This window comes from Anticarsia gemmatalis, chromosome 5, assembly GCF_050436995.1.
Source record: "Anticarsia gemmatalis isolate Benzon Research Colony breed Stoneville strain chromosome 5, ilAntGemm2 primary, whole genome shotgun sequence".
In the NCBI taxonomy this organism is placed as follows: domain Eukaryota; kingdom Metazoa; phylum Arthropoda; class Insecta; order Lepidoptera; family Erebidae; genus Anticarsia; species Anticarsia gemmatalis.
This window is the reverse complement of record NC_134749.1, coordinates 5255702-5277501: the sequence shown is the minus strand read 5'-3', so window position 1 is coordinate 5277501 and position 21800 is coordinate 5255702. Positions and strand designations below refer to the sequence as shown.

The 21800-nt window shown below is 33.7% G+C and overlaps 2 protein-coding genes across 10 annotated transcripts in view; both read left to right on the top strand.

Annotated features, from left to right (window-relative positions):
• Positions 1-2604: 2604 nt before the first annotated feature.
• LOC142973249 (antichymotrypsin-2-like) lies at positions 2605-5210 on the top strand. Its single transcript, XM_076114888.1, has 5 exons — positions 2605-2691; positions 2934-3074; positions 3320-3529; positions 3801-3942; positions 5191-5210. Exons 1-5 carry the CDS (start codon positions 2605-2607, stop codon positions 5208-5210), a joined length of 600 nt encoding a protein of 199 aa, XP_075971003.1.
• Positions 5211-7583: 2373 nt separating this feature from the next.
• LOC142972888 (uncharacterized) overlaps positions 7584-21800 on the top strand; it is a 42058-nt gene continuing 27841 nt past the window's right edge. For all 9 annotated transcript variants that reach the window (XM_076114292.1, XM_076114290.1, XM_076114288.1 and 6 more), the window contains exons 1-19: positions 7584-7659; positions 8300-8437; positions 8845-9048; positions 10402-10596; positions 10955-11143; positions 11653-11841; positions 12691-12885; positions 13929-14111; positions 15148-15342; positions 16445-16627; positions 17463-17654; positions 17955-18137; positions 18394-18570; positions 18828-19013; positions 19567-19746; positions 19938-20129; positions 20482-20670; positions 20933-21139; positions 21613-21795. In XM_076114292.1, the coding sequence (XP_075970407.1) occupies positions 7596-7659; positions 8300-8437; positions 8845-9048; positions 10402-10596; positions 10955-11143; positions 11653-11841; positions 12691-12885; positions 13929-14111; positions 15148-15342; positions 16445-16627; positions 17463-17654; positions 17955-18137; positions 18394-18570; positions 18828-19013; positions 19567-19746; positions 19938-20129; positions 20482-20670; positions 20933-21139; positions 21613-21795 (3424 nt within the window). In that variant the 5' untranslated portion in view covers positions 7584-7595. The remainder of the gene's footprint in view (positions 7660-8299; positions 8438-8844; positions 9049-10401; positions 10597-10954; positions 11144-11652; positions 11842-12690; positions 12886-13928; positions 14112-15147; positions 15343-16444; positions 16628-17462; positions 17655-17954; positions 18138-18393; positions 18571-18827; positions 19014-19566; positions 19747-19937; positions 20130-20481; positions 20671-20932; positions 21140-21612; positions 21796-21800) is intronic.

The following is a 21800-nucleotide window of genomic DNA, read 5'->3' as shown; positions in this document are numbered from 1 at the left end:
ATTATAAGTAAGATATGTAATATAAGAAAGAAGTAGGGTTATGAATGATTAAACGAAACTATGGAATCTTATTTGTTTGTACAGAAGACATACTAATGTTCTTTTCACTTTAGGAAGGTCATCTCGACCATTGAATTCTACCGAGACGGCCCCAAAATCTGGAACGTGTGAAGAAGATGCTTTGCAGTTATACATAAAAGCCAACCTAGAATATACCGCGAAAATCTTAGATGTTAGTATTTAAACGGCTTAAATAACTTAATATTTTTTACTCATTATCATATATTTTTATTACAAGGCAACTTTCAAGGGTCATTTTTACATCGTCCTTCGACATCAAAATTATATCCAAGCATGTTGAGTGTACGCAAGAAAACACACCAAACCACTTTTGATATAAAAATCTTTAGGGTAATAATAATAATATGTACTAATACGGTACTTTCTATTTCAGGGTCTATTGCAAATACATTCTGGAAAAAGCGTGCTGTGTAGTGCGGGATCTTCGTCACTGTTCTCCTTGGCACAGCTTGCGTTAGATATGAATGGGATAGCTAAAAATCAAATTTTAAACGCCTTGGATCTGAATGATGAACAGGTTTGTATAAAATGGTGTAAATGAATTCAATTGTTTTTATGACCTTACAGAAAATTCCGCCATTACCCTATGCTTTACGCATAACAGATATTGTAACATTAACCATAAGTTTAATAAAAAAACGTTTTTGTTTACAGATCAAATGTTTTTTCCCAAAACTATTGGCAAATTTGACCATCGCTTCTAATACAAGGGGCATTAACTATGAATTGATGTGCAACATTATTGCTGATGATGAATGCTCACTAACGGATAGATTCACAAACCGGATTCAAGAAACATTTCAAATAACACCACTGACTCTCGATTTCAGCGACGCTCGTTCCGCTAAGACTATAAATGACGTGGTAAGAAATTATGCTGATCATTAATTGACCTCTAATTATAAGATAGGTAGTAGGTACTATGGTAACTGGACAGTTGAGAAACACCACATGAATTCCGTTTTTCTTACAAATAAACGTCGTGTCAGTTCTGAGTCATTATATTCATACACTTAACCAATTGAATGTGATTAAAATTAACAAAACATCGAATAATTTATAAGAGCTTACAGGATAGAGGCGCTTGAGTAAGACCGTAAATTTACAAATAAAATATACACATAATATAGTAAAACGCATATGCCCATAGTGAAACTGATAATGATGTCTGAGAACACAGGCTATGGACTTCATGTCAATGAGAAGAATTCTTTAAAATAAGAGCTGCCAACATCAAGCCGTAAGCACGAAGTAACTAGAGTAAACTATTAAAAAATGGGGGAGCCCTTTGCCCAACAGTGGGACAGTACAGGGTAACAAAAAAAATGTTATAATATTCATTGAAAAAAACATGTATTACATTTGCAGGTAGCAAATGCCACAAACGACAGTATATCTGGGGGCACGGAAGTGCCCCCGCAAGTCGAGCAAAAAAAAGCGGCACGGCCGGAACATCCTTTTCTCGAAGCAATTCGGGCTATTTTTGACACCCCTATAATTTCGTTTTGGATAAAACAAGAAGCCTGGATTTTCAGCAACTAATCAGTCATTGTATAAACACGGTATATTTAAAATTTCAGTCAATTTGAACCAGTAGTTTAAGAATGACAACTTGTTAAAATTTTGAATTTTGTCACTCACTGATTCACTGACTCACTGACTCACCGATCATCAAAAGTCTAAGGTACTTCTAGCAGACTTAGAAGCTTACAATTTAGAATACAAATAGAGTTTAGTGTCTTAATCATGGGAAAAATTAAATATTTTCTAATTTTGGTCCAGTTTTCTAAATACACTAACTGCAACAATAACTTTGTAATCCCATATAAATGTATAAGATTACAAGGTTACATTTGCAGTTAATGAATTATTATTACTGTAGAAAATAAAATAAATAAGTGTAAATAGGTACCTACTATATAAGGCATAACGGAAGGGGGTATAGGGTGGGTAAGGGTGTTTAGCCCATAATTGAACAACATTCCCATAGGAAAATATGTTGAATTATGAAAAAAAAACGTCTTTCCATACAAATTGGACTTATGTTCGCTCTACAAAAAGAAGTGAGATGCCACCAAAAACATTCTGTAAAAACCTCAAGTCTCGCCCTAAAAAGTTGTGAGATCTATATAATACCAAGTCGATTAATCTATTTAGTCTCTACTTAAAGGACCTTCTGTCTTAAGTTATTACGTATGTTATTATCATGCCAATTTTAAAAAAAATACCTTTAAAACAAATAGATCGACTTGGTCATCGCAAGAAAACACAAATTCGCCATTAACATTTCAGGAGCACTAACTTCTCGTCGTGCTGTGTAGTGTGATACATACTAATAATCAAATCATGCGATGGCCAGGTCGGTCTATTTGTTTTAGAGGTATTTTTTTTTAATTGGCATGATAATAACATACGTAATAACTTAAGACAGAAGGTCCTTTAAGTAGAGACTAAATAGATTAATCGACTTGGTATTATATAGATCTCACAACTTTTTAGGGCGAGACTTGAGGTTTTTACAGAATGTTTTTGGTGGCATTGAATTTTACAACATCCGATCATTTGTCAAGATTATCAAGTCTAGTCCTCATTGATGCTCAGTCGTTCAAGGTACTTTGTATATATGCATTTCTTTTATTATTTTAAGAATATTTGAAATATTATAATAATTATGCTCATGGATTTTGTATGTTAAAATTCTGGTCGTATAAATGATATGGCTGGACGTTTGCTTTAACGGTAGAAGTAAACGAGTAATTTTAAAATCCGGAAATAACTTGAAAATTGCATAATGTCTTCTGAGACATAGAAGTCTGGTTTCAAAACAATTTTACCAATAATTTATTTTTCAGGGAGAATGGGAAAAACCATTTAATCCTGAAGACACAACAGAGATGAATTTCTGCAGCTCTGGTGGTAAGAGAGTTAAAACTCTGATGATGTACCAGAGAGGCACATTCCTGTACACTAAAAGTGAATCTCTAGGGTGTACGGTAAGGAGACATAACAATATAGGTATATTGTTAAAGATTTTTACTAACTTCAAAAATGTCACTATAGAAAACATTAAAGTCCCATATTAAATATCTGAAACATATAAAACAAATAATGGTACTATGTAGTAAATATTTTCCTATACCGCCCGCCTAGATTTTATTAAATGAAGCACACTTTTTTCATAGAGGAACATTATTTCTGATTTGATTATTTCATTGATTACTGTCAATTTTGATTTTAGGTTATGAAAATGAAGTACAAAGGTGATGATTTTACTTTCGCAATATTTTTACCAAACAAAGCTGACGATATAAATGGCTTTATTGAAAAGCTAAAAGTGGTCGACGACGTTGTAACAACTCTTGACAGTTTGACTTTAACGCATTTGGAAATCTACGTGCCTAAGTTCAACGTATCATTGGCAAATAGATTGAGACACCCTACTATGCAGGTACAAAATTGCTTAAAAAGTATAAACCAAATAATTTTTGTAAAAATATTGCTTAAATGTTTCCTTACCCCCGGTTTCTGATGACATTTAGCGGTAGTTTATCTATGCAATAGCGTTTTTTTTTGTATGAGTTTTAATGCTATTGACGAGATAAACTGCCGCTAAATGTACCTCAGAAACCGAGGGTTAGTCATACTTTTTAATTAATGGTAGACTACATAGAGTCAAATAATACATATTTTTTACTTCACTTACGTCTTTTCTTTTCTAGGCAAATGTAGATGCAATATTCAACCCAAAAACAGCTGGATTACAAGCAGTTGCATCGTGTGACGCGCCATTCTTATCAGAAATGTTACAAAGACTCAAATTATCAGTAGACGAATGTGGAACAGAAGACACTTGTAGTGCTAGTAAGTTACATAGTTTATTTCAACACAGATTTCAAAATAAAACCTCACGATTAAACCCTTTTTTTAATGGGCTACACCTTCATCTTTAAAGTGCTCCCACATAGCAGTTATATAACGTTAGAAACTGACTTATAACATTTGTTTTAAAATTTAATTAAAATTGTTTTGTTATTCTTTGGTTATAGATTCAAAGGTCATTAAACTATTATTTTATTATCAATTCACAGATTGTAGCAAAACACAAGATGTTTCGACCAACCCCCGTAAGCGCCCAAAGGTATTCAAAGCAGACCGCCCGTTCGTGTATTACCTATTTTATAGGAAAATTGTAATATTCGCTGGAGTTTACCGTCTTTAAGATAATAAATATCGCAAAATATATACGCTGCAGTGAAAATATAGCTTGCTCTGAAAGTAAGTTAAATCCAGGCTAGTCTTGGTTTATTTTAGAAAGTAAGTACCTTATTTAGAAGGCTTTATTTAATCTTCTAATTATAATAAAATAGCACAATTTATTCTGCGCAGATTATTCTTTGAAATTGTAATTATTTTCGTTTTAAGTAGAGGTTTCTACTGCAATGATCATAATATAAGAACTATTGCTTACGTATGTATATTTTAAGAATAAAATATTTTATTTTATTGAGTGTATTTTTTAACTTACCTTTAGTATTAGAACACATCAAGACAGTCATAAAACTAAAGTATTTGTATTTAATGCACATAAGACCCGTTGTACATCGTAGTTAAAGGTATGTGAACACTTACATGCTGTGATTGTAAAAAAAAACGTTAAAATTTATATTATTTCGTAACTTAGTTTTTACCAGTATTTCCTTGCTAGATTTTCATATACATCAATTTATATTCTTAACAATTACAAGTACCGTAGGCACCATAGTAATTTTCATAAAGATTAGCTACCCAGAATTATCTGTAAAGTTGCTAACAAATAAAACATAGAATAAATTAAATAAAACAAATTACACTAGTAATTGAAAAAGGTACTCGTGACACCAATAAACTGATCGCGTCTAACAATGATAAGGTACAGGTGTTTTTAAATGACGTAAAACTAAACTACTTTATGAAAAAATATATAATAGAAATGTCTTTTATACAAGGACTTTTCCTTACGTTCATAATCGGTCCATAATCTCTGATCCATAATTTAATATTGTAAATGATTATAATTGCGAAATATTGTGAGGATGTTTGATTTGTTTTTCTTTTTTTTATACTTGTCAGGTTCTCTGTATTCGAACTGAGCAGAAAATGTGTTACTAAGTCCCTGTAGTACATTTGCGATAAATAGGTGGCTAACTCAAGACTCAAAGCCTAAACCCTCCCCCTCGTTTGGGAGGAGACCCTTACTCTACAGTGGAACAGTAATGGGTAAAAAAAGTAGCTAGCTATCACTATAAATATATCCACATGTAAAAAATGTAGTTTCTTATAACACGTTGATATCATAAACCACCAACCAGAATAAGGTTACTGGCTAGTTCTCACAATTTTCACGCTGTAGCAAACTATAAACTTCTAAAAATATCGAGAACTGGCCGAAGCTGTTCTATACCGAATACGCTTTCGGACCAACGTAACGATCGGGCTTATGCAGGGTATATGAAGCTCATAATCACGAAATTGGTATAATTTGAAAATATCCTTGGAGATGTTGCCAAAATATGGAGTTTACGAGTAATGTAAACTAACAATGGTATTTTCCTCACACCACACATTGCTATTCTCCGCTATAAAATCACTTTTAAAATAACTAAAGTAGCTATTTCAGTATACAAACATGTAACTATACTAAGACTTACCTACATAAAATTACGCCTTCTCCCGTAAAGGTAGGCAGAAAACAAGCACTCCATTTGGTACAATCCTTACAAACTTGCTTTGCTTCGTTCACATCTGTACATCTTGTCGTGCTGGACCGCCGGTAACGAGTACCACGCACCTGACCTTTATATAAACATAAGGAAATAAAATATAGGTATTATTCCCACACACATTTTGGAAGCAAAAAATACTATGTACAAAAAATCTTGCATATTTGTTTTCGTAATACGTGGGCACTTTTCTAAGAAAACAAAACCACGACGGAATATATACGACAAGCATCACTTAGGCGAATCGATAGGCACCTCATTTGTCAAGGGAATGATATGAGACAGAATACTCACATGCTCACATTACATGTGGATACATTAAGAGACTATCAAATTCATAATGCTTGCCGTAGCATCTCCGCAGTCAGCCATTTTCAGACATTATTCGTAGACGTATTATACATCTTCAGAAATATTTTTTTTACGCTAATGTGATATTAAATACTCAAGAAAAACTAGATAGTTAGAATATTTCTGCAGAAAATATTGTAGTGGCTTTTGCAGAGTAAATAATTATGTCAAATGATTTCGATTAATGCTTATATTCAACTTAATACTTGACGCCAATAATATTTTGTTTTTATCACTGTTATGGACGTGCATTGGGTTTAAGTCCCATCGCTGAAAAATATTTGCAAGATGAACACACACATACTGAAATGCATAGGTACTCAATGTAGGTGTGACTTTAAATCAGGCCTATCTACCTAGTTAGTATTCAAAAGGCCAGCAAATGGTTTAACAAGCTCCATTTCAAACGTAACGTAGAAAGGTTTTATAGGACAAACTGCCGTACATGTAAACTGAGCAATGATACAAATTTGTTCTTCAATGTTCGAACAAACTATAGGTACGTGGGACTCCATATGTCAAAGTTTCCGGAACCAATTATTTCCCTTGAGAAGTCAAAATCTAGCTCCAGTTTTGAATTTTCGTGTTTGTACAAAGGAATTTTCTTTTCATATGACAAAATACAACAATCTCAAGAATAACTGGTATGAGTTATTCTTAGAAAATGTTTATTACGTTTTTATAATTTATATAATTAGGATTCTAAAATCATTTTTAAGAATGCACACGTTCTCGTGCAATTTAATGAAATCTGCTCACTTTAAGGTAAATTTGGTGTAACAAAGAATCAAATGAAATATACAACAAAAAAAAACATTTTCCTATATGTTAATTTAATGTCTGCCAAATCTTCGAATAGCGTAATCGTGACCTATTAATACGATAATATTATGTTTCTACACGAAGGAATAAATTACGTAATTATCGCACGGTTGTTTGTTAATTGAACTATACAGTGGAGCGCGGTTCTAACCGCTACATTTTTTGAGAAATAAAAAACAAAATACCAGATCCAAAACATTTGTTCATCGCTTTGTAGATGCACTTATCATGCTGCCAGCCTTCCACGGTGAATCATAACTATGCATAACAACAAAAGCTATTTGTATAGTTTTTGCATTAAAACATAATTTTATTTACTTCACACCACTCAGTGCCAATGGAAATAAATAATTAATCAAACAAACAATGTTGAGCGCTTTGAAAAACATATGTACACGTGCAGTTGTGGACATAATAAAAAAGACAATGAGAAAACATGTTATAACGTTCCATCAGACATGGGTACTGAAACATTATTGGTTTATATCTTCCATATTGAAACAAGTGCACGAAGTCGTATACAAAGGTATAAAAGAGGTAAATAGCCTCGATAAACACTCCAGACAGAATTCGCAGGTGATAATGTTGAAGCCACTGTTAGTGTTAGCCGCTGTGGCTAACACGTTCTTTATAACACCCTCTGAAGGTACGACTGTTTTTAATGTTTATTCAACGGATCACTTTTATATGCTAAGTTTTATGTATGTTTACGCAAGCGTGTTGTTTTTGTCTATTTCATAGAGACTCTAAAACTAAGAATAGTACCTATCTACTATTATGCTTATACGTTACCGTAATATTTACCTAATCTGATTAAAAATTAGGTTTGTACTTTGAATATAGGTACGAAATATATTATCGATCACTTATCATTTTCTTATTTTTATGTAGATTATATCTTTTACCATTCTGTAAAAACATTTACAAGTTAAACTATTTTCTAATCAATAGAGCACAAAACAAGTTTTTCGATTTGTTTCATCGTCTCACTTATCTTTAAATATTATTTTGAAACTTGTTGTGTTGTAAAAGTGTTTGGTATAAATGTTATGTACAATATTTAAATATTTTTCCTAAGACGCTGTTAAAAATTCAAAATACTAATTATATTCCGACCTAACTACAGAAATTTAACGTTGCAGTTAGAGCACTTTAGCTAGAGTATCGAGGTATTTCAACAATCACTCATTAAAAATTTATTTAACTTAGTCAAAAATCAATCAGCATAAACATCGAAAATGTTTTGTGTTTTTTTTATTATTATTTACCAAATTTCACACTCACAGGGTCGCCTGGTAAAGTGGTGACTTCATCAAGTAGTAGTAGTAGTAGTAGTAGTAATGGCGGTACCTCCTATTCATCATCAAGCAGCAGCACCGGCAGCAGTAGCAGTTTCGCCAGCAGTTTTAGTCGACGAGGAAAACGTTAGTACAATTATTGAAATAGTAATATCGATACATATCTCTAACATAAAATGCTACTTGCATTTAACTCTACTTGGTTGACGTTAAAAACTTGCAATGATAACATGTAGCTACATGCTACGTGCTTAACATGATTGTGTTTTCTTTAATGCTGAATAGAATGAATTTAATACTGTTATTTTTTTCAATGATTAAAGATGAAGAACGGAGCTACTAAATTCTTTAAAATGTTTCATAAAAAGTAGCGAATATGAAACTTCCATTTGTTCTTCACATAATTAGAATAATAACTGAACCAATTAACGAACTGGCGTTGTTTGGTATCTCTCAACCTATCTATAGGAAAAATTGTGATTTTACGTATGTCCGTACGTTATAATAACTAAAGTACATTCTTGTCTTTACAGCCCGTCCAAAGTGTCCCAAGCCTAACGAAGTATACGACAAATGTCCAGTTTTATGTCCACCGCAAGAATGTGGTGTGGATATAACTGTCATTCTCTGTGCTGTCCCACCGAAACCTGGTGATAAGGATTGTAAGCCAGGCTGTCGATGCCGGGATGGGTACTTGAGAAACGCTACTGGCATCTGTGTGGACAAGGACGATTGTCGTGAGTATTACGAGTATTTCTTTTTTTACTACACAATCCATACTAATATTATAAATGCGAAAGTAACTCTGTCTGTCTATCTGTCCGTCTGTCTGCTACTCAATCACGCCTAAACTACTGAACCAATTTGCATGAAATTTGGTATGGAGATATTTTGATACCCGAGAAAGGACATAGGGTATATATCATCACGCTACGACCAAAAGGAGAAGAGTACCAATAATTCATGTTACAAAAACGGGGAAAAATTTCACCCATTCTCTCTTATTAGACGCAAGCGAAGTTGCGCGGGTCAGCTAGTAACCTATAATTCTTACGTTTTACAATTTTTTTATATGTTTTTTAAAACACAATAATAATAGTGCTGTATTGTGTATATGAATTTAAAAAAAAATATTGTGTGTATTTTCAATGGACTCAAAAAATTACGTTACATTGTTACCGTTGTGATTTGTTATTCTTTTAAAATTTAAATTGTATTTTTCAATTAACCGTCGAAATGCGAAAAGAATTTTAAAATTTCTATAAAAGTAGGACTGAAACTACACTTTAATAATAAAAAAATCATTTCATACTCTTATTAATCGCGTTGTTTGTACACAAAACTACGTGTATAACAGTTATCTATTCAACAAAATAGGAAGCAAACTTGTACCGACATAATCCTCATTCATCTGCATACATCTCAGCGCGCAGTTAGATGGGAAATGGAAGACGGCTATCGGTGGCACGTCAAAGTTTTGATAGTCAGTAATAGGTACACGTTACCTGCCTGCATAGGAGAGTTGTACGTAATCGAAACTAAAGGCACATTTAGACGGGGAGAGTTTCTCGTACGGTTCCGTGCGAGAAACTATACGCTATTATCAATAATCGCCATAACACAATCGTATCAAAATGTTTACATACTGGCAGGAATTAAAATCTCGAATACAATTATACGGACATAACAATATTCTATTGCAAGGCAATTGTCGCCCAAAGCAAGGAGAACGAATGTTTAAACGAAAAACATGTTTTATATTCCTTCAATAATCGTATCAATGAGACGAGAAACTCTCTTCGTCTAAATAGGCCTTAACGCTCACAAAACAAAGGAGTATCGTTCATGTTGAATGCACGTTTTTATGAATTTAAATAATTGTTTCTTCAGCATTTTCTTCAACCAATGTTTGTATTGCAAGTGTTATGTGATGTTATAACATAATTTTTGGGTCCATTTGAAATGCGAATTGTTTTTTAACGTTTTGCGACACTAAACATATTCCTCACGTTTATCAAATAAAATTAGAGTTAATTATTTAATTTCTTCTATAACACTTACCCAATAAGTAACATATTATGAAATTGCAGCAAAGTGTCCGCCAAATGAAGTATACGACATATGTCCCGCGCCATGTCCTCCTAGAAGATGTGACGTAGATGATCGTTTGATACGTTGTGCCGCTCCACCAAAGCCTGGAGACGCAGCCTGTGAGCCAGGATGTCGCTGTGTTGATGGATATGTGAGGAACAATAAAGGCGTTTGTGTGACCAGGGATCAATGCCGTGAGTTATATTCCAAATCAAACGCTTTCAGGGTTATTTAGGTACTTTAAAGTGTTTTACACATTAAAATATTCTTATGCTGATTGATTTCAATCATTATTATAATAATAATATTATTTGGCGTTAATAAACATAAAATACATATTACACATTCTTAAAATGAGGAGCACGTGGCTAAGTAACAACTTAAATCTCCACAACCCTGGAGATTCAATAGGCAGTCGCTCCATATCAAATACTGGCATTCAGCTACATCCAGGGAGACTAAAAGCCGACTCCAACATATTTGAAAAAGACGCTTAGCTAATGATGATATTTCTAGAACATTATATTTTGAATGTAACTGTTTTCTATGCAGCTAAGTGCACAAAACCTCACGAAGTCTACGATCGCTGTCCACCGATATGCCCACCACAAACTTGCGAAGGCCTTCAAGAAATAATCCTCTGTCCAAATGAATCGAAGAGAAAATGCCAACCAGCTTGTAGATGTGAGCCTGGATATTACAGGAACAAAATTGGGGAATGCATATCTGAAGAGAACTGTCGTAAGTAGTACTAACTAACTGAAGACACGCGAATACTTACGACCAGTTTCTCAGTTTATAGATTATGCCGAATAACCTATTCGATAGATAAAATGATAGCAACTGCATAGTACATCTGTCAGTTTTCTATCTGATAAACTAACCGGTGCTTAAGGCAAAATTATCTAGCAAAACTCTTCATACGTTGTGCGATAATTTAAAGCCAATTATAAGGCTTTTGGAGATGCAAAGAGTGATAAGTTTAAAGGATGCCTTGCGCTTGTATCTCTCTTGAATGTGTTTACGCCGCGTGCTTATAAACAATGACATGTCCATAGAACTCAATTGATCAAGTACCGGTAGCTATAACCTTATTTAAGTTTAGTGTATTTTTTTATATACTAAAATAGGACTCCAACACGCAATTGCCAGCGTAGTGGACTCTAGACCTAACTCCTCCCTCATTACGGGGGGAGGCTCTTGCCCAGCACTGGGACATTAATGGGTAAAATTTATTTTTACTAAAATAGGAAAATGTCCCGGAGAGCACGAGTACTTCTCTTGCGGCGGTGCGTGTGACAACGTGTGTGCTACACTGAGCGAAAAGAACCAAACTAACTGTGATATCTTCACGTATGTGTGTACTCCTATGTGCTACTGTGAAGAAGGATACGCAAGAGATGACAACAACGTTTGTATTCCTATTGACCAATGTAAAGGTGAGAACAAAGTTACAACTCATACACTATGGGGCGCTTTCCAAGTTACACATACTTTTAATTACCAAGTGGCAGATTACATCATGCGTTTTTTCACATGGACTATGGTCTTTAAGTACCTAATTTAAAATGTGAAACGCTCGCTAGTCAATGGGATTGATCGAAGAAAATCGAGTGATAGCAGTTCATGGGGTAGTGTTTGCGAATCCCCATAACGATATGTAACATTTTCAGTAGCGTAATTCTCTACAATCGGTACTATAGAGTAACGAGAGTTTGACATTTTAAATGTACTGCCTAAATAGTTCATAAGGGGTTTACTTTACGGATCTTTATCGATAGCTAGCCGAATGTCGGTAGTCGATAGTAGAACGGAATAGAGCTACAGGAAAAGTAAAAAATGATTTCTCAGGGTGAGGAATCGCAAGAAAAATAAATGTATTACAGTAAACTTTACGTGTAAATTAGTTAACATATCGATAAACATAACCGCATAAATTAAGTGCATTTCATTTAAATGCAAATTTTGAGTGATAAGATGATACAATAAATTGAATTCTTCTTACTCATTACGAATTTATTATGAAGAGCTGTTGCTTTAATCGACCATGACATTGTATTGATAAATATTTTTCTGATTAACAAATTGCTTTCCACAAAAAATATTTTTAGAAATTAGTGAATCTGAGGGTTATTCCCTGAGTACCCCGATCCTCAAGGCCCCCGTCCCGGAGGATCCCGATTTATTTTTATCTCAACAAACGATTTTCACAATAAATACATTCTACAACCCGAATCTTAATTTTGCGTGTATTTTCACTTTTTTTTATCATATTTAACTGTTTTCAGTTCCACAATGTGGTGACCACGAGATCTTGTCGGACTGTCCATCATTAGCTTGCCGGCCGCTGTCGTGTTCCGAAGTGGGATTCCCAGTTGGGTGTCCTGTAGACGACTCCGAGTGTCCTGAAAAACCTGCTTGCATCTGTGAAGATGGATACGTCAAAAACGCGACTGGGCAATGCATACCTATTAAGGAATGCCGTGAGTATTGAAAATGTTTGTTTATTAGTACAGAAAAATACAAAACTGCCCTCCTGCTATGTTTTTGAACTCGTTTTATTGCAAAAGGATTTTTGAGAAACTTGTTTATACCTTTCATCATTTTTTGGCTAATTTCGTAATTTTCTCCCAAAGTCATTATCTGTATAATGTGATCGTTCATTAAAATGATGATTACCGCGTTACTGCACACTAAGCTTTGGATACGATTTCCACGCTCTTCAAATATTACGCGATCTGCAGATAAATTATCGTTGCAGTAATGATTGCATGTAGGTATTTATATTTTAATCAGAAAATTTGAAATGAATGGGAGACAACAATAATATCATTGAATCTGAAGTTAAACGTTTCTGTAAATGGCAAACACTATCACTACCTAACGTGTATAACACATTAGTCGGTTAAAACTTTGGTGCGCTATGCATTGTAAGCTTCGAAGGTAGTCTTACATATTAATGTAATATATCAAGGCTTAACTCACGAAGGAGTTTGGTCTGACTAGTTTTGGACCATCTGTGGCTCTACAATTATGTTCATACCTATAGCAATAACAACTGACGAACTCAAAATTGTTTTACAAAAATCGCTGCTCATATTATGCAACGTTAATGTTTTTTGTCGTTACACCTGTTCTTTTCACGCATTTGAGATTTGTGTTAAAGATTTTCATCGTGGTAGATACTTCTAAATGTTGAGTTCGTGAATTTATTGTTACTTTTCTAGTAGGTACGGTTTAGATCAACGTTCATAATCAAAGTATTAGTTTTGCTTGTTTTAAAATTAAAAAGTAATAGTAATAATTCTTAAAAAGTATCAGAGCATCGCGAGTGTTGCTGTTTCTATTTCGATTTGCCTTCGTTGGCCCATTAGTAGAGTATGCAACATATACGTGGATAATGGTGTTATTTGCTGGATAAGGTAGAAGTAAACATAAATCTCGCTAAAGCGATAGTACTAAATCAGATAACTAAATATTTTCAATTCGGTCTCCTAATTAGTTGTTTGAATAATTTATTTTCTAGCGTCATGTGGTGGTGATACTAACGCAGTATCTGGTTGCGGTGTCCATTGCGGCAATAGTTGTTCCGATTACAAAAAGAAGGATGTCCAGTGCATTGAGATTTGTTATGAAAATGCTTGTGATTGTAAAAAAGGATTTGTCTATGACGAAACTACAAAGAAATGCGTTCGACCCAAAGAATGCCGTGAGTATGATAGTACTCTAATTTAATTTTTATATATTTTTTATTTTCACTCACACATAACTTAACGAGATCTATTGATATATGACTGTATTTGTGTTTTGTGTTTAATTAGATTATGTTTTTTTTTATTTACTAGCCAAAATAGCGGTACTTTAATTTGGGATTTTATTTGAAGAACTTGAGACAAATTTGTGTATAGTTCGGCTAGAATTGCTACAAAAAAAATATTCAACAACATTCAAACAGTAAGATATGGCTAAAGTCCAACATCTTAATATCTTGGAATGCACGATAATACAGAATTCTAGCATATAATTAATAATTTCGTGTATGTCCAAAATAAAGGTGTTAAATTATAGGCATAAGTTACACGGGGTCAAAAAGACCGTTAACAATACACAAGTATTACGTAGAAACATGTGTATATTGTACAATATTTGATCACGAGTTTACATAAATCGATATGGTAATTGGTCACGAACAGATGGCTTTAAAAAATAAAATAAAAACTAATAAAATTTAAATAATGATTACTTGTAAATACAAATAAAAAACTCAAAAGGATATTGTTATAGGTGAATAATGTTGATGTCGATGACATTGTTACCTTAGTTGCGTACCTACATGACTTTAAAAAAAAGATACAAATATTATTTCATACCATATTTTTACGCTTATTCATGCGGTACTATCGAATATCGAGTGTTTGTCTAACATCTAAAAAGTACTTTACAATTGTTCCTACATCACCTGCTAGAGGTGGTTATGACATTTCTGAATAAAATTTGTCGCTCGTCTGAGTCGCTCTGTAGCATAACTTCCTAAGCAGTCAGTAGCGCGTTTCTCTACATTCGGTACTGTCGAGTATCGAAACTTTGACATTTCAAATGTACTTCCAAAATAGTTCCTACGACGCCCGTTAGAGGAGCTGATCAGATTTTAATACAACATTTCTCAATGACTAGCCGGTTGTCGGTAGTCGATAGTAGTAGCGAATTGAGCTACAGCACGATTGTAACGATCTTTCATATTGCAGCTCCTACTTGCGGCAAGAACGAGGTTTATTCAAACTGCAGTAATCATGGTTGTATAACAACGAAATGTTCGCAATTGGGTCTGCCGTTACCACAATGTTTCAAATTTGACACAAAAAATTGCGTCAAAGGTTGTATGTGCAAGGACAACTATGTCAGAGCCGATAATGGCACTTGCATACCAAAAGAACAATGTCGTAAGTACACTTTACTATTATATAATTTAATACTTTTTATAACTTTTACTGTAATCACGACTACACGACTGTTTTTAATACTTATATGGAAGAACCCTAATGACTTAGGCAACCTAAATAGCGCTTTTATTAAATATCAATTAGGTACTACAACACAATATTACCTACATGTAAAATAGCTCTACTTATGAGCGATCTAATACTGACGGAACCAAAAAGTGTGTTGATCACTTTTGGCCCTTTATAAATCTGTTGAAAGAGTTATATAGCCTGAGTTTGATTTTAAGAATATAAACCCTTTTTCCCTGTTAAGTTAAGATTGTTTATATTACTTGTTTTTCAAAACATGTTTTCTAGGCTCGTAAACTACATTTAAATATATTAAGTTTTTAAGATTTCTTGAATGTGTTCAATATTGTCTAAAATTCGAAATGACTGTAATATACATACATTGTTTAAAATACAATTAAATTAAATTGTCTTTTGTAGAAAACTGTTGAAAACATAAACTTCACTTGTGCCCGTGAGGTGTGTACATAAACAGGATAGCAAAATAAACTGAATATTTCAGAATTAAAATAAAAACGATTGCTTCAAATCTTTGCGTACCACTCTCATCTGAATCGAGATTCAATCTATGCAATTGATTGGCTTTGTCGTTTTTCATTTACAAACGCGCAATTCGTGTAAACAAACCAAAAGATGCAAAAATATAATTTTATTTATCCTACTAATATTATGAATGCGAAAGTTTGTGAGTATGCATGTATGTATGGATGTTGTGTTGTGAGATGGAAGTGAATCGATTACAATGAAATTTGGTATGTAGGTAACTGAAGACCCAGAATAACATATAGGCTACTTTTTGTCCCGGAGTTCTCGAGGAATCGGGATTTACACGGGATGGGCTTCCACGCAGACGAAGTCGCGGGCGGCCTCTAGTTTTCATGCCTATAATAAAATGTGTGGTCCATCGAGCAAAACGATTACAACAAAAATTCTGCATTATTAGAAATAATCATTTTCAAACTCAAATTGCTAAGTTTGTATTAAAACATGTTTGCTACATTTTACCAAAAGACTCACAAAATTGTTTGCTCAGCTTCTTGCGGTGGAGATCCAAACGCAGTGTCAGGATGTGGCACAAACTGCGGTAGACGTTGCTCCGATATCGGTAAAGGGCCCGTGGCTTGTCCTGCTATATGCAACACTAACGGATGTGATTGCAAACCAGGATTCGTATTAGATGGCAATAAAGGAAAGTGTGTACTCCCGAAAGATTGCAGTAAGTTCTTTTGGATATTTGTCTTTACTTTTGATGGTTTTTAATGTGTGTGTTATAGATTGAGCAATACTTAATTAATAATTTATGTCTGTGCTACCTTAAGTGAAGTCAACAGCAAGCATGTAGTTGTTTATTTTTTTCATAAAAACTTAATTATTATTTTACGCATTGTGATTTCTTTAATCTTATAAGGGAGAAAAAAAATTAAACAAAACTTTTATCAATAGAATCTATTGTAAATGCTTTAATTATTTTATAAGAAATTTAATTAAGCAGAATGAAAATTAAACTTTCGGTCAATTAGGCGATTACAGAAATCTTAGAGAAAATAATCTTTGCTTCTATTAAGACGTCTAGAACCCACTTAAAATTAGCACAGAGTATCTGAAAAATGTCTCAAGCAATTCATGCTTGCTTTAATATTAAAACAAATTAATATTGACAGACCATTTCTATGGAATAAATCTTTTGAATACGTAGAGCATTATTTTAATAAAGATATTTGACAATGCGTTTCATTTAAGTAATGCTTTAAAACATATTACACCTCCTCTTCTTTTAAGACTACTCCCGCACTAACAATTGCTTTTTTGCCTTGGGGACTTGTACAAAAATACAATCAACGGACACAAAGTACAACCAAACCTGAAAAACTATATGTTGATCGTACAAATAATATTGTTCCGTGTGGTAGTCGAATCCACGACCTTCCGGCGCTATGGTAGCGACGTGACGACCTTAACCACTTCGCCACGGGGCAGTGGTTTAGGTCGTACACAATAAAATTTATACCTACTTACAATGTAATGAACTATGACATCAATGTATCTTTTAGGTCCAAGGTGTGGTAAAAATGAAGTGTTCTCCAACTGTACCAATGGCGGATGTGGTCCTAAAGAATGTTCTGGATTGGGATTCAAAATAGGCTGCGTCAAAATGGATCAGAAATATTGTAAAGAAGGATGTCTCTGTAAAGACGGGTATTTAAGAGACGACAATGGTGTTTGTATCCCAAAAACAGAATGCCGTAAGTCAATCAAGATGTATCTAACATTTATCTGAATCATTTGTCAAATGTTGACACTTATGATACTCGTTACAATCACTGAAACTACCACTAGCTCGAAAATGGTGTAGAGCCTTATGAGAAGAACTATTAAGAAGGCCACTCTTTTCAATCGCCAAAAATTTTACAATGTGGTTGATACAATTAATTGATCATGCGAGGAGCTGCCAACAATCAGTGATATAGCGATGTATCTTATAAAATAAAACAAATGTAATCATAACAAATACTTACTTAAATATTTATAATTTATATCTTTAGCTGAATGTGGAGGAGACCCCAACGCGGTATCGGGTTGTGGCGTGAACTGCAATAGACATTGTTCTGATATCGGTCAAGAGCCTCAGAGTTGTATCACGATATGCTACGATGACGCTTGTGACTGCCGAAAAGGATTTGTTCTCGATGACAATACCGGACTCTGTGTTCGCCCTGAAAATTGCAGTAAGTGTTTACAATAAAAAAACATATAAAATTTTGATTTCGTATATTTCTTGTTGAGTAACTTTATCAGTTACTACAACATGCAGATTTACGCGATCGTGCAATATTTTATTGGGTTTGCTAGATGTTGCTACAAGCTTAATGTGCTAACGACTAAAATATATTCTTTGCAAATTTTTGCAACAGACATTAATTTGACAGAGAATCTACCTGTCGTTGATTCTATATTTTTTTTTTCTTATCATTTCCTGTCTAGCGTCTTCTTGTGGACTCAATGAGGTTTATAACACGTGTGCAAATAGTGGTTGTCGCAGATGGAACTGCTCACAACCGTACATGTGTTTAGAACCTGATGTTTGTGAAGGAGGATGTATATGTAAAGATAAATATGCACGTGCCGACAACGGCACTTGCATCCCTGAGGAACAGTGTAGTAAGTAACAAACTTTGGAACATAATTACGTTTAAAAAATGATTGTAGTAACTCTTAACGGTTATAAAACGACAGAGTAAATCATTTCCAAGTAAAAGTAAGCTTTAAAAACAAACTAAAAAAAATCTTGAAATTGATGAATTGGTGAAACTATGACCATTGTTAATTTCTGTTATCGCTCCCTTCTTGGATTTAAGATTTGATTTTTCTATGGTTCATGCTGGTTATCATATTTTAATAATTGTTTTTTTAAATAGATCAATGCACCAAAGCCAATGAATATTACGATGAATGCGCTCAAACATGTCCACCACAAACTTGTGAGAGCATCGGAAAGACTTATAACTGTCCTATACAACCGCTAGTCTGCAGGGGAGCTTGTCGATGTATAGAAGGATACTATAGAAACCAGACAGGGGACTGTATACCTCAAAAGGATTGCCGTAAGTCATTTAGTTTATATATATGTACTGATTGACAAATTAATAGTAAAATAAACCTGTCTTGATGATATCCGCAAGGTAATACTCTAGTGCTTATTCCGCTTTTACAATCTACAGTAGAAGAGGAATTTTGATGTTTGTGTTAAAAAAAAACAATTTTTGCACTTTGACTACTATTCTATCGTTTTTTTTAAAGACAACTCCCACATTAAGATTTGGTTTTGTGTCACGAGGACTTTTAAAAACATACTAACAACGGGCACAAAGTACAACCAGGGGGGCTATCACGTATCTCACTTGACAACCATTTGAAAGCCACTATGCTGTCCATTGTTTTCTCCCTTAGATTATAGTGATTAATACTTTACGTCAAAGCAGCAATGTACTGAATAGTGACCATTGATTTGACGTATACTAGCTGTCAACTGAGATACGTGATAAGCCCGCAGATTCGAAACAACTACCTATTAAAATTTGTGAATCGCACAAATATTTGTTCCGAATTTTATATTATAATTTGTTTCCTTTAAATTTTTAATTTTGGGTGTTGTAGCACCTTCGTGTGGTATGAATGAGGAATACAACACGTGCGCCAACGGCGGTTGTCGGAGATGGAACTGTTCCCAGTATATCCTCTGCATAGATCCATTAGAATGTAAAGGTGGATGTATCTGTATAGAAGGATACTCTCGTACGAAGAACGGTACCTGTATTCCAGAAAACCAGTGTCCAGGTAAAAATATAAATTATTTGTATTAGTTAAAAATTACCACACTTAGCTAAAATTATATGACCGAACCATTCCTAGACAATCAACTGACCAAGCTTAAAAACTATAAATTCCGAAAAACAGTTTTATTCCGTTTTTCGGATAAATTCATTAAAAATCTTTCGTTTATTTACGTATACATTTTCACTGTACAGGTCAATGTACCCAACCTTATGAATACTACGATGAATGCCCACCGACATGTCCACCACAAACTTGTGACAGTATCATTGGGAAGAAAATTTATAATTGTCCAATACAGCCTGCGGTCTGTAAAGGAGCTTGCCGCTGTGAAAAAGGTTACTACAGGAACAAAATCGGCAATTGTATATCCGAAGAAGACTGCAGTGAGTTTTAAATATTTTGATGATCGCTTTAATTTTTTTACTGTATATCATATCCTGTAAATATTATTAAAACTTGAAAAAAATTTTAAATTTATGTTTGTTACTTATAATAAGTAACAAACATAAATTTAAAAATTTTTAATTCTCCCCAAAACGACTTAATTATGATTTCTAAGGTACATTTAGCGGTTATCTATTCAATAGCGTTTAATCTCATATAGATAGAACGCTATACTATAGATAAACTTTCGCTAAATGTACTTAGGAACCGGGCATTAATGGATTTAGTGGAATTGGTACACACCGGACGGGCGAGCAAAGGCTAGTCTTTAATACATTATTTTGTTTTTAGAAAAGTGTACGGGTCCTAATGAATTCTTCTCCTGTGGCGGAGCATGTGATAACGTGTGTGCTACGCTGAATAAACAGAATCAAACTAACTGTCCAATCATCAATATAAAGTGTAATCCAATGTGTTACTGTGAGGAGGGTTATGCTAGAGACAGCAACAACATTTGCATTCCTATTGATCAGTGTCCACGTAAGTGTTTAAATACAGGTTAACATGCAAAATAAAAACTGTGATTGACAGAAAAAATAGTTACATTAACTTCTTAGTACAATAATTGTAGCAATAATCATTAATTCAAAAACTAGTTATCATGTTTAAAACAAAACAGCACTATTAGTTACTCCAAAAAATCACTATCTTTGTTTGATAATATAAATAATAGTTAAACGAAAAAAAGCATTCATTTTATCGAGTAAAAGATACAAGCTACACACTCTTGTTTTTCTTACAGCTCCACAGTGTAAAGATGACGAAAGATACGAAGAATGTCCTGATAATTTATGCACTCCGCTAAAATGTTCCGAACTGGGCTACCCTGTAGACTGTCCCGCTTTATCAGGTGACTCCGATCCTGACTGTCCGGGAGAACCAGCATGTATTTGTGATAATGATCAAGTCAGAGATGATGATGGAAACTGTATACCGAAAGACCAATGTCGTAAGTATCATTTTACGTAAACTTCTTAAAATATATTGACATAATCCTGAATGCGATAAGTGGTATAAATATATTTCGCTAGAATTTCATTAATGTTAACAACAGAATTAAAAATATATATATATGTATTAAACGTTATAAAATTATCTATGCATCATCAAAAGCATTAACTATTTTAAACTCTCGCGACTTGTACACATAATTTTCTTTTATTTTCATTCGCGTTTAAAACCCGATGTAAATGTTGTAATATAATATTAAATAAAAAATATTGTATGTTATATGTTTATTTTATTATTGTATTGTATGTTATAAATGCAATAAAACATATTTTTCAAAATAGTACTCTAATTTTCCACGGAAGTTTTTTTAAAAATGTTGAATGTAAAAGTTTTAAATTTATTTCTATCGCACTCCGTGGAAGGATTTCCAAATATTCTAGTAATTAGTTGAAACAATTTTTGTCATTACAGCGTCGTGTGGTGGAGATCCGAACGCAGTATCAGGTTGTGGCAATCATTGTGGAAACCAATGTTCGGACTACAATAAGACAGATACAGTTTGTACCTTGATTTGTTTCCTCAACGGTTGTGATTGCCGGGAAGGTTTTGTATATGATGAAAATTTAAAGAGCTGCGTACGTCCTGAGGATTGTAGTAAG